The sequence below is a fragment of the Leopardus geoffroyi genome, chromosome E2 (genome assembly GCF_018350155.1).
Source record: "Leopardus geoffroyi isolate Oge1 chromosome E2, O.geoffroyi_Oge1_pat1.0, whole genome shotgun sequence".
NCBI lineage: Eukaryota > Metazoa > Chordata > Mammalia > Carnivora > Felidae > Leopardus > Leopardus geoffroyi.
The window spans coordinates 14,112,879-14,125,189 of record NC_059335.1 but is presented as its reverse complement, the minus strand read 5'-3'; the positions used below and the strand labels follow the sequence as shown (position 1 = coordinate 14,125,189).

Below are 12,311 nucleotides of genomic sequence, written 5' to 3'. Positions count from 1 at the left end.
GGGGCGCCCCCTCCCCCCTGCGAGTCTAGCGCCCAGCCTGCGCGCCTCTGGCTACGCGCCCAGCCCCACGCGCCCCCGCGCGGCCGCCGGGGAGGGAGTGGTGGGGAGGGGGGGGCCTGAGCGGGGGCGCGGCCGCCCTCCCCCGCAGGCGGGCGGGCGCGGCCGGGCCCCTCGGGCGGGCTGGGGCGGCGGCGCGGCGGAGCGCGGCGCTGCAGCCATGGCGGGCGGCGCGCGGGTGTCGCTATTGGTGCTGCTGGCGCTGCTCGGGCCGCAGCCCGTGCCGGGCCGGCCCCGAGAGCGCCTCCGCGTGCGCTTCACCCCCGCCGTGTGCGGCCTGCGCTGCGTCCATGGGCCCACCGGCTCCCGCTGTACCCCGACCTGCGCGCCCCGCAACACCACCAGCGTGGACAGCGGCGCGCCCGGCGGGGCGGCCCCGGGGGGACCCGGCTTCCGCGCCTGTGAGTGCGGGGTGGTGGTCCCGAGGGAGGGGTTCCCAGGGGGAGGAGGATCCCCGGGGACGGGAGAGACAGTTCCCCCAGGAGAGGGAGCCCAGATTCTGTGTACGGTGGTGTTGGGGAATCCCTGGGGTATTAAGGAAGGGAGACTTAAATTCCTGGCTTTTGGGGTTGAGTCCTGAGGGTCCCGATTTTGCAAGCAATGAGGGTTCGCAGGGACCTGTGGCGTCCCACGTGAGGGGACTGGGGCAGGCTTTCATGCCTTTGAGTCAAAGTGGGGGATACCAGAATTGAGAAGCCTGGGAGCTTTGGGGAAGGGGGCCCCAATGCTGAGATTGTAAGGAGTCCTTGGAGACTAAGGGAGAGTTTCAGGGCCCCGAGGGGTGTCCCAATTTCTTTATCTTTGGTTGGGAGGGGTTAGGAAAGGATGCGAATGCCTGTGAGGAGGGGGGTTGGGGTGAGGAAAGTTGATCGGCAGAGCTGAGGGGGACAGGGTCCCTAGAAGGAGGGTCTCTGCGGGACTCTGAGTTGCAAGGGTCGCACGTGGGAGAGAAACCCAGATAGGAGGCCTAGGGGAAGGGGCGCCCCCTGGGGGCAGAGGGGACAGGAGGGCGCGCACCAGGCACCCCTACAGACAGGGAGCCCCCCGCCGGGTTCAGGTGAGGTGGGGAGGGCGGGTCACCTGTTGGCCCCAGGGTGCAGGGATGGGCGGGCTCTCTGGGTCGCGGCCTACCTGCCCCCAACCCCAGAGGCCCTCTGGAGTGGGGAGTGGGGGCCCCTGGCTCTGAGAACTCGCCCAGCCTGGCCCCTAGCCAATCCAGCCCTGGCCGGCGTGAGCTCATCTCCCGCCTGAGCCCCCGCCCGCTGCCACTCCCTCCCTCCTCCCCTTCCTCCCTCCTGCCTACACTCCCTCCCGGCCCAGCCCCAACGCGCCCGTGCCAGGCGCCGTGCCCAGGCGGGTGCCAAGCCCCTGGAGGCACAAGAGGGGCATGTGAAGGGGGGCTGACCTCGGCAGGACCCCAGTGTCCTCAGCTCCTTATTCCTCCAGAGGCGTGGGGCATGGAGTTGGCCGTGCCCATGTAGCAACACGTCCTGGGTGTGGGAGCCCCAAGGGAGCTGGGTGGGGGGCCAGCATTCAGACCAAGAGAAGGCGGAGAAATGCCCGAGGAGGCTGGGAAATGCCCTGAGACCTAGCTGGATTACCATGCCTGCCAGCAGAGACCCTTGCTATTTTGGAATCTTGATTCCTAGTTAAGCCTCTCCGGCTACTCAATTAAGGACCCTTATTAGGACACCCTGGAGTCCTGCCTGGCCTGACTCTCCTAACTAGGGGAGCCCAGAGTCTCAGCCTTCAGACCCTAAGCCTCCTCCCCACCCCTATCAACAGACTCCAGAGACCAGCCCCTCCAGTAAAGTTCCCTCCCATTCTTCTGATGTAATCCCCCAAACTGTGCCCCTCACCAGACAACTCTGTAGTATTGTCCCTCAGCTATTCCTCCCTGCTTCCCACAGAAACCCTAGACTACAGACCCTATGTAGTGATAACTCCACTCCCCAGTTGAATTCTCTTTCCACAAAAGACTTCCATTCTCTTATATTTCCAACTAAGTGCCATCGGATTCCCGATTCCTGTCTTTCCAAGCCTCGCTTTTCCAGCTGACCGCCCTCCCCAGGAACTTCTGATCCATCCATCTATCTTCAGAGAACCCCAGAGGGTCTTGCTCAGCTGATTCTCACAAGAAGACTCTCCACAGACACTGTGACTGCCCCCCTAGGCAGCCATTCATCCAAAGACTTGGGCACCTAATCCCTTAGTTGAGAGGGGATGTGAGATCCACAGTATCTTAGAATCTTCTCAGACAATTGAGGCTCTTGTGTGCTGGGGACTCCCAGGGAATCCCATTTCTCCATGTAAATCCTTTTCTCAGCACCCTCAAACTAGCTGTCCCCTAGAAGGCACTAGAGTCCTGTTTTCTGGGCAACTTCCCCAAAGGATTTAAAGGGAGCTTCGGTTTCTTCTGAGCTAGGCTCTCTTTCCATTCTAGAAACCTTAAGCCATCTTTGAATCCCAGAGTACTGCACTCTATCTGATCTCCTTCCAGGAGTCCAGTCTCTTTACCCTTCTAAATTGAAGGGGCTCTCTCTACGCTTTCCCTGTCTCCAGTGTGTGGCTCAGAATCCCACACACGCCTTCCTGGACGGCCCCAGCCGCCTGCCCCCTTCCTCCCCTCCGCACAGCTGTCTCCAGCTGTTCTCTGCAGCCCCGGGGGAGAAAGGGAGGGGGTGCCCTCGCAGGATACGTCCGGCCTTCTTTGGCTCAGCGGGCTCGGGGCTCCCCAAGGGTCCGGAATGCGGAGCCGCCGCCCTACCCCCGCCGCACCCCTCTCTTTGTTTACCCCGCCGCACAGCTGGCAGAGCCCCGCCCAGAGGTGGCCTGGGGCCCAGCGAGGGCGCGCAGAGGGGAGAGGAGGCGCGTTCCCGTCGCGGCCCCGCCCCCGGGCGACAGGAGGCGGGAAGGCAGAGCTAGAACTCTGGAGCGGGAGCCGGAGGGGAGGTGGGCGGAGACAAAGCGCGGTGGGTGGGGCTAGGACGCCCAGATAGCCGAGGAGGTGGGGCGGGAGGAGTGTGAGCCCGAGAGCCCGGGGAAATCCGCGTGAGGAAAGGAAGGTGGGCGGGGCTAAAGGCAGCAGGTTAAACACCTAGATAGGCGAGCTTTAGAATCCCGGGGGTAGAAGGTAATGTGGGCGAGGCTCTTAGAAGGCGAGGCATAGCCAGTGGGCGGAGATTGAGTGTCGTGGACCTGGCCAGACGGAATGTGCGCGTGCCTAGAATGCTAAAGAGACAGAGTTGGGAAAGGGGAGTGGTGTTAGGGGGTGGCCAAAACGTTGATTTAGGCAATGGAAGAGACCAGCGCCGGGTCTGCGTAGCTACAACAGCAAAAAATCCAGCCTGGTGAAAAGACGGGCGGGGCTGAGTGCTAAGGAAAGAACTTGAGTGGTCGCGGTTGAGCCAATGGGCGGGGACAGCGCTGCCTGGGTGGGGCTGGAACACGGTGGACTCGACCTCAAAGTGGGACTCGAGAGGAAGGGCGGAGTGACCTGAAAGTGAAGAGCGGGAGGGCGTGGTGAACTGACCCAGTGGGAGGAGCTATACCAGAGGGCTGTAAGACCGGACCCAGCCAATGCAGGTGGTCTGGGTGGGTGGGGGTGACACAGGACAGCTCAAGGCGGAGCGGCTTACAACCACTAGGTGACAACGTTAGGGACTGAGTTAGCCTCTCTCCTCCCCCTCCCCCCCAGTCCTGTGTCCCTTGATCTGTCACAACGGCGGTGTGTGCGTGAAGCCTGACCGCTGCCTCTGTCCCCCGGACTTCGCTGGCAAATTCTGCCAGCTGCATTCCTCAGGCGCCCGGCCACCGGCCCCAGCCATGCCAGGTCTCACCCGCTCGGTGTACACCATGCCACTGGCCAACCACCGCGACGACGAGCACGGTGAGAAGGGCGCGGCCAGGGTCCCCTCTGATCCCTCTGTCCACTACCTCGCCGTTTCTCTGACCCCCATCTTTCCTGCCTTCCCCTAAGTACCCTTCTCCAGTGCGCCCTTCCGCCCATTCCTAGTCCCAGTCCGTAAGAACTGGGGTGTAGACACCCCTTTGCCCCGCCGTGCCTCCCTCCAGGCGTGGCGTCCATGGTGAGCGTCCACGTGGAGCACCCGCAGGAGGCGTCCGTGGTGGTGCACCAGGTGGAGCGTGTGTCCGGCTCTTGGGAGGAGGCGGACGCAGAGGCAGTGGCACGGGCGGAGGCGGCGGCGCGGGCGGAGGCGGCGGCACCCTACACGGTGCTGGCACAGAGTGCGCCGCGCGAGGACAGCTATTCGGATGCCTCGGGCTTCGGTTACTGCTTTCGAGAGCTGCGCGGAGGCGAAGTGAGCAGAGGCGGGTGGGGAGGGGCCCGGAGCGTGCCACCACGCGGGGGCGCGCTCACCCAACACTTTTCCCACAGTGTGCGTCCCCGCTGCCCGGGCTCCGGACGCAGGAGGTGTGCTGCAGAGGGGCCGGCTTGGCCTGGGGCGTTCACGACTGTCAGGCATGCTCGGAGCACCTGGGTAAGTCCCAGGACGTCCCCGAGGTGCTTGGAGCTGGGGAGAGGTGATGACCCCGTGGTTCCTGGTACCCTGCCCATAGACAAACCCTGTTCACAAATTCTAACCACACGTACCCTGTTGTGGGGATCATTTTCAGTCTAGATCTATCCATACCGCTCTGGTACCGCCCACTCCACTTTCTGACTTTGTTTACTCTATTCTCACCCCACATTTATACCATGGCCCCACTCATAAATTTCTGGAACCTCCCACGTTGCCTTCTGCCAGACCGCTTATCTCAGGCTCACCTTGCACTCAAACCACACTCATCTTTTAATCTCTCCCATCCCTCTTTTGTCCCCGCCCATCTATTTTGGCTCCGCCCGCCCTTGGCCCACCCCTCTTTTCTCTCCACAGGGATTTCCGACCGAGTGGGCACCCCAGATGGACCGTGTCCAACAGGCTTTGAAAGGGTTAATGGGTCCTGCCAAGGTGAGCGGGGGCAGGAGTGGGAAGGGCTGGGCTGGCAGGGAGCTCATCCCTGATGCCCCTGAGCCCACGGCATTCCTCCTAGATGTGGATGAGTGCGCGACCGGCGGGCGCTGCCAGCACGGGGAGTGTGCAAACACGCACGGTGGGTACACGTGCGTGTGTCCGGACGGCTTCCTGCACGACTCGTCCCGCAGCAGCTGCATCTGTGAGCCACGGGAGTGGGTTGAGGCTGGATTGCCCGCCTGTAAGCCAGGCCCTCAGACCCCATACCAGAGCACCCCGGGGTCTTTAATTCCCTTAGACTCCCACGATCCCCCCAGACTCCCGGGTCCCCCCAGTCACTCTTATTAGACACCCCCCCCCCCCAGAACGTCTCGGATTCTTACATACTCTCAGACTCCCTGGACCTTCTTCAGCCCCTCTAAGAACCCCTCAAACTTTTAGATCCATATCCCTTCCGATCTTCAGACTTCCTTTAGCTTTTCTCAGGCCCCCAAATCCCTTCCTCTCCCTCGACCACCAGGCCTTCTGCAGACCTTGAGATCCTTCTTAGATTCTCCCATTGCCCCCTCAGGCCTTAAACCTTTCTCACACCTCCAGACCCCTCACCTCTCCTGAATGGCCTTTACAGACCTCTTCTGAATGGACTTTACACCCACCAACCCCTCCCTGGGACCATCCTCCTGTCTCCCAGATCCCTTCGCCCCCACCGTTCCCTATAGTCGAAAGCCCGGCCTGAAGAATTTCCTCCCCCACCCCCAGCCCAGCACGTGATCTCAGAGGCCAAAGGGCCCTGCTTCCGCGTCCTCCGCGACGGTGGCTGCTCCCTGCCCATTCTGCGCAATATCACCAAGCAGATCTGCTGCTGCAGCCGCGTGGGCAAAGCCTGGGGTCGAGGCTGCCAGCTCTGCCCACCGTTTGGCTCAGGTGAGCAGCCTCCTGCCCGGCCTATTTCTAGACTTGACTAAACGCGGTGCCCACCCTAGGTGCCCCAGGCCCTCAGATCCCCAGAGTGGACTCTACCGGGGTTCCACCTCACCTTTGGCCACCCCACCCACCCCTGAGACAAACCCCTTTGCATCAACCCCAGCCTTGACTACCCCTAGCCTTTGAGGTATGCTGCCTGCCCAATCCTGTCCCCAAGCTTTGGCCAAGTCTGGAGTTCCAGAGATCCTGCCTTCAGTCTAAGCTCCATCCCTACCCCAGATATGCCCTTCCCAGAGACAGTCCCCTGGCAGTGTATCTTCTACCTAAAAACCAGACCCTTCAACAAACCAAAGCAGATCCCACCCTCAACCCCTGTCCCTGTCACTCTCCCAAATAGGGAAAAACATCCTTGGTCCCACTCATACCCTCAGGGACATCCCATTCTTTGGCCAGTGTACCACCCCAAACCAACATCCAACCCAAACCCCTGACACACACCCGGGCCAAGCCTTGCCCCCAGTCAAGGCCAGATTCTAGATTCCTCCTCTGTCTCATTCCTTCCTGCTTTCATGCCCTCTCTCTGCCCCTCTCCCTCCCTTTCTTGTTCCTAGAGGGTTTTCGGGAGATCTGTCCGGCTGGCCCTGGCTACCACTACTCGGCCTCTGACCTCCGCTACAACACCAGACCCCTGGGCCAGGAGCCACCCCGAGTGTCCCTCAGCCACCGGGCTCCACCCTCCACCTCTCGGCCACCCACAGGTGAGCTGGCTTCTAGAGGAAGAGGTGTCATCTCTGAGGGGCTGCCCTAGCCTCATAAGGAGGGGGACACCCAAATCCAGCTCTCCATTCATTGATATTCCTTTGTTTTTTTTTTTTTTTTTTTTTTAAACCAGGCTTTCTACCCACACACCGTCCAGAACCCCGACTTGAGCCAAGGCCGGGCCCTGAGCTTCCCCTGCCCAGCATTCCTGCCTGGTCTGGTCCTGAGATCCCCGAATCAGGTGCAGTAGAGGGGATCAAGGGCATCAATGGGGGTATCACAGGTGGGGGTTCTAGCGGGGAGCTCTAAGGTGAAGATTCCAGGTTAGGGATGTTACAGCCAGAGGACTTAAGGAATGTGTGGGAAGAGAGAAAGATTTGGAGAGCTGAGTGTTGGGTAACATTAGGAGCTGGTGTCAGACAGGCCTGGGTTCAAGTTCTCACTTGATTGCACGAGTCATTTAACCTCTCTGAGCCTCAGTGTCCTTATCTGTAAAATGAGGATCATTGTGAGGATTCACTGAACTATCCCTGAAGAGTCTGCCACATAGTAAGTGCTGAGTTAATGTTGGACAATTGTTTTTCACACAGAGGGCACTAAGAACGTATCTCGGTCAGAGGACCGGAAAGCAAATATTCAGAAATGGAGACTTTGGGGGTGGCAATAAGGGGAATTCAGGCAGAGGATCTGATGAGAAGTCCCATAATAAAGGAGCAGAGGATCAGAGGTGGAAGAGGGATGGGGAGGGACAGACATGAGGGTGTCTTAGGCAGAGCGTCTGAAGGAATTGTACGGGGGTGAAAGGGACAGAGGATTCAGAGATGGGGGAACCCTGGCTGACTGGACTCCCCAGGTCCCTCTGCGGGCGTGTGTCAGCGCAATCCCCAGGTCTGCGGCCCAGGACGCTGCATCCCCCGGCCCAGTGGCTACACCTGCGCGTGCGATTCTGGTTTCCGGCTCAGCCCGCAGGGCACACACTGCGTCGGTGAGCCCGACAGAGAGGGTGGACGGAGGCGGGGCGGGGAATCTCTGCCAACCTCCTCCTGACCAGCCCCTTCCTGGCCCTCAGACGTGGACGAATGCCGCCGCGTGCCCCCGCCCTGTGCCCCCGGGCGCTGTGAAAACACGCCAGGCAGCTTCCATTGCGTGTGCGGCCCGGGCTTCCGAGCCGGCCCGCGGGCTACGGAGTGCTTGGGTGAGAAATCCGCCCTGCCCAGCTCCAGGCTCCACCCCTGCCCGGGTCTCCCTCCAGCAGTTCCCGCCCTCCCACGCTTCCCCACGCTCCCGGTCCCGCCCCCAGACCCGCTCCAGCTCTCCCTTCCGCCCCACCACGGCTTCTTCCCAGCCCAGCCGGCTTTTCCCGACGGGGCGGGTCCCTGCTGTACAACTAGCCGACTTCTCTCCCCAACCCTCTCCCGCTGCGCTCCTCCCTTGGCCCCGCCCCCACCATATTCCCAACTAGCTCCCGCCCTCCCTCAGGCCCCGCCCCTGTTCTACAACCGCGGCAACCTAGCACCTGACTCCTGATTCCTAACCTGCCGCACCTGGGCCCGGTACTCTAAACGCCCCTCGCTTCTGCCCTCCCTTGGTTCGGTCCCCATAGCCGCCCTTCCCTCCTTTGCCCTGCCTAGATCCTGCCTTTCCCAAATTGCCCCCCCCCCCACGGTTCCCCTCTCCGCCTCTGCCCTGCCCGGCTCCCCAGTCCTCATCTTACCCTTCCTTCTCACCTGCCCCCCCCCCCCCCCCGTCCGCCTACGCCTCAATCCTACCCATTCCTTGCTTTCCTTACTGTCCCTGGCTCGCTCCCCAGTTGGGCCCAGGCCCAAGTCTGGCTCCGCCCCTGCCCTCCCCTCCTTCCATCCTCCCAGAGCCCTCGGAGGGCGGGCGTGGGGGCCGTGAGGGGGAGTGTCTGCCCCAGTCTGAACCTCTGGGTTTGTGACTACAGACGTGGACGAGTGCCACCGCGTGCCGCCGCCGTGTGACCGCGGGCGCTGCGAGAACACTCCAGGCAGCTTCTTGTGCGTGTGCCCCGCTGGGTACCAGGCTGCTCCCCACGGAGCCGGCTGCCAGGGTGAGGAACTGACAGGGACAGAGGGGAAGGGGATGTGCGGGGAAGGGTAGAGTGGCAGTGATGAGGGATGGAGAAACTGAGCAAGAGGCAGGGGGAGGCTGATTGCTGCGAGACGGGGGCGGGGGGAGGGGGCAAGTTCTGAGAACCAGACACGTAGCCTGATGGCTGTAGAGACACAGTGACACGGGGACAGAGAGGCCAAGTGATCGAAAAACAGAAAAGCTGAGTCATTGAGGATGGAGAGGCTGGAGGATGGAGAGAGATGTCAGTTCTGGGGGAAGGGGGTAGAGTTATGGAGAACAGGACAGAAAGAAGCCGACTGATGCTGACTAGAGTTCTAGGAGGCGGACAGGAAGCTTGGGGATTGAACAGGTAGAGGGATGTAGGGTGGAGAATTTGAATAATGGGGAATGGGGGGCAGAACGAGACAGACAAGGAGGCAGACTGATGGAGGTCAGGGAGGCAGAGGGGAGCACGGGGTGGGGGACATAAAGGTGTGACTCTGGGCCCCTTGCCCCGGGCAGATGTGGACGAGTGCACGCAGAGCCCAGGCCTTTGTGGCAGAGGGGTCTGTGAGAACCTGTCTGGCTCTTTCCGCTGTGTTTGCCCGGCTGGCTTCCGGGGCTCGGCGTGTGAAGAAGATGTGGATGAGTGTGCCCAAGAGCCACCGCCCTGCGGGCCAGGCCGCTGTGACAACACGGCTGGCTCCTTCCACTGTGCCTGCCCTGCTGGCTTCCGCTCCCAAGGACCGGGGGCCCCGTGCCAAGGTGAGGGTGCCGAATGCAAGCCCACTCCACCTCCATTTGCTGTGGGGACTGGAAAGAGACATGGTTGGGGTCAGAGAGGCAGAGTAATGGGGCTTGGTGATGGAGGACAGGGGCAGAGGAGTACTGAGAGGGTGGGGAGGGTCTGATTCAAGTCTTCTCCCCTTTCTGCAAATATGAGGGTGCTCTCCCTTCCGCCTCCCTTTTGGAATGATACTTTTGTGCTTGTGGGAACCCTAGGGAGGGGACAACTGACATGGGGAGGGCAACATGCAGGAGGTGGTGCCCTAGCTTCACCCTGGCAGCTGGAGAGACCTTTCCTGGGGAAACAGGGAAGGAATCTGTTCTCCTGGGAGATGGGATGAGCCTGGGCAAAGTCCAAGAGACTGCCTCCAGACTGCAATGTTGGGGTAGGTGGTGATGGCAATGGAGATGTTTGGGTCCAGGCCCCTTTCTCAGCCCCACTGGTCCCCTCTGCCCCAGATGTGGACGAGTGTGCCCGTAGCCCCCCGCCCTGTGCTTATGGCCGGTGTGAGAACACAGAAGGTGGCTTCCAGTGTGTCTGTCCCACCGGCTTCCAACCCAACGCTGCCGGCTCTGAGTGCGAGGGTGAGGCCGGGGAGGGAGGGAGGCATGTGGATGGGGGAGGGGGGCTTTGGGCTGCTCCTTCAAGGCCACCTTCTCCCCTGCCCCCCAGATGTGGATGAGTGTGAGAATCATCTGGCATGTCCTGGACAGGAGTGTGTGAACTCACCTGGCTCCTTCCAGTGCAGAGCCTGTCCTGCTGGCCACCACCTACACCATGGCCGATGCACTGGTGAGACCAAGCCCTGGCTATGACCTTAGACCTGCACCGTGACCCCTGACCTGGCCCATTATCTCCTGACCTGGGCCTCAATCCTCTGGACCCTGACCCTCAGAGTCTGATTGTGACTCTTGACCTAGATTATGGGCCTCTGACCCATATTGCGAGTCCTGGCCTGGACCACCACCCTTGACTCTGAATGTGACTTCTGATTCTGTGGCCCCTGAACCCTCAACCTGTCTGTGACATTTGAACCTAACCATTACCCCTACTGACAAACTCTCCCTACAACCCTGATAGCAATTGTAACCCTTCTGATCCTGACTGTCCCTTGACCCTGAATGTGACCTGTGACTCCTAAACTTGACCATGACATTTGACCTAACCATAACTCCTGACCATAACCCTTGACTCTCTGTGACCTTTGATCTTGTCTCTTTCATTGACCCTGCCCATTCTCAGAATACCTTCCCTGGCGTATTGGGTTCATGATCCCTGACCCTGACCCCTGACTAGAGGCAGAATTCTGGACTCTGTTACCCCTGACCTGAATTGGTCTCAGATTCCAGTCACTGACTCTAACCCCTGATTTAACAGAATGCCATCCCATCATCTTGGTTTATAATACCTGACCTCTTACCCTAATTAATTTCTGACCCCAGTCCTCGTCCAGAGTCCCTTCACTGACTCCAGGATCCTGGCACAGGGAGTTGCCAGAAAACCCGACCTACAAGACCCCCAATTATGGTCGCCAGAATCAGGGAATCTTGGTCTCTCCAACCTGCTCCTGCTATGGATCTTTCAGCTCATATCCAACTCAAGACACTACCCACCAACTTCTCTAGAGCCCTCTGCCACAAGAGGATCCATCCAGCGTCCCTAAACCAGACCTCTCCCCCCCCCACTTTTTTTGAGACAGAGACAGAGCATGAGCAGGGGAGGGGCTGAGAGAGAGAGAGAGAGAGAGAGAGAATCTGAAGCAGGCTCCAGGCTCTGAGCTGTCAGCACAGAGCCCTACGAGGGGCTTGAACTCACGGACTGTGAGATCATGACCTGAACTGAAGTCGGATGCTTAACCGACTGAACCACCCAGGCGCCCCAAACCAGACCCTTTCTGAAACCCCTGTTCCCACAGATGTGGACGAGTGCAGTTCGGGTGCCTCCTGCGGCCCCCATGGCCACTGCACCAACACCGATGGCTCCTTCCGCTGCAGCTGCGCGCCGGGCTACCGGGCGCCGTCGGGTCGGCCTGGGCCCTGCGCAGGTGGGCAGGGTGGGGAGAGGGCGGCGAGAGGACCTGAGAACCTGGGGGTGGGGTCCGGGCTCCTGGACAAAGCCTGATGGGGAGGTAGAAGCTGGACTAAAAGGATGTGGGTGGGGCTTAGAAACCCGCCCTCTGGGGTGTGGCTTAGGGGAGGAGTTGATGCTTCTTGGGCCAGGACCCCGCAGCCCTATTTCTCCCATACCCTAGATGTGAACGAGTGCTTAGAGGGAGACTTTTGTTTTCCCCACGGCGAGTGCCTCAACACCGACGGCTCCTTTGCCTGCACTTGTGCCCCCGGCTACCGGCCCGGACCCCGCGGAGCCTCTTGCCTCGGTCCGTACCCAGGCTGGGCCTGGACCGGGAAAGGGTGGGCTTTCACCCAGAAAACCGGGACGGGGAGAGGGCGGAGGCGGCGCCTGACGTTTTGGACTGAGGTCTCAAAGCGTCAAAGCGGGGCTTGTGGAGCCTCTTGGCGTCGGCCAGGGAGGGGAGGGGTTTGGAGGGGGAAAGGCGGAGTCGGGATAAACTGCTCTGTGATTGGAAAGGACGGGGCCTGAACGCGTCGGAGGGGTGGGGCTTTCAGGGAAAGGAGGAGCCTAAGGCAGGCTGGGGGCGGAGGGGGGTGGGAAGAAGGGGAGACCTCAGCCAGAGAAGCGGGGCAAGGGCGGTGGAGGGGCTAGCCCGAGAATGG

At 60.9% G+C, this 12,311-nt stretch overlaps 1 protein-coding gene across 5 annotated transcripts in view; it reads left to right on the top strand.

Annotated features, from left to right (window-relative positions):
- The window catches only part of LTBP4 (latent transforming growth factor beta binding protein 4), a 30,540-nt gene that overhangs the window by 5,845 nt on the left and 12,384 nt on the right, over positions 1–12,311 (top strand). For 3 of the 5 annotated variants that reach the window (XM_045442304.1, XM_045442300.1, XM_045442301.1), the window contains exons 5-20: positions 3,755–3,946; positions 4,132–4,379; positions 4,457–4,559; positions 4,956–5,030; positions 5,113–5,235; positions 5,793–5,957; positions 6,569–6,715; positions 6,850–6,957; positions 7,570–7,701; positions 7,786–7,911; positions 8,662–8,787; positions 9,312–9,554; positions 10,035–10,160; positions 10,249–10,368; positions 11,492–11,620; positions 11,828–11,953. In XM_045442304.1, coding sequence (XP_045298260.1) covers positions 3,755–3,946; positions 4,132–4,379; positions 4,457–4,559; positions 4,956–5,030; positions 5,113–5,235; positions 5,793–5,957; positions 6,569–6,715; positions 6,850–6,957; positions 7,570–7,701; positions 7,786–7,911; positions 8,662–8,787; positions 9,312–9,554; positions 10,035–10,160; positions 10,249–10,368; positions 11,492–11,620; positions 11,828–11,953 — 2,289 coding nt within the window. Of the gene's footprint in view, positions 1–168; positions 459–3,754; positions 3,947–4,131; positions 4,380–4,456; positions 4,560–4,955; positions 5,031–5,112; positions 5,236–5,792; positions 5,958–6,568; positions 6,716–6,849; positions 6,958–7,569; positions 7,702–7,785; positions 7,912–8,661; positions 8,788–9,311; positions 9,555–10,034; positions 10,161–10,248; positions 10,369–11,491; positions 11,621–11,827; positions 11,954–12,311 lie in introns of those variants that run through there. The other 2 variants (XM_045442305.1, XM_045442303.1) reach the window with 2 other exon arrangements.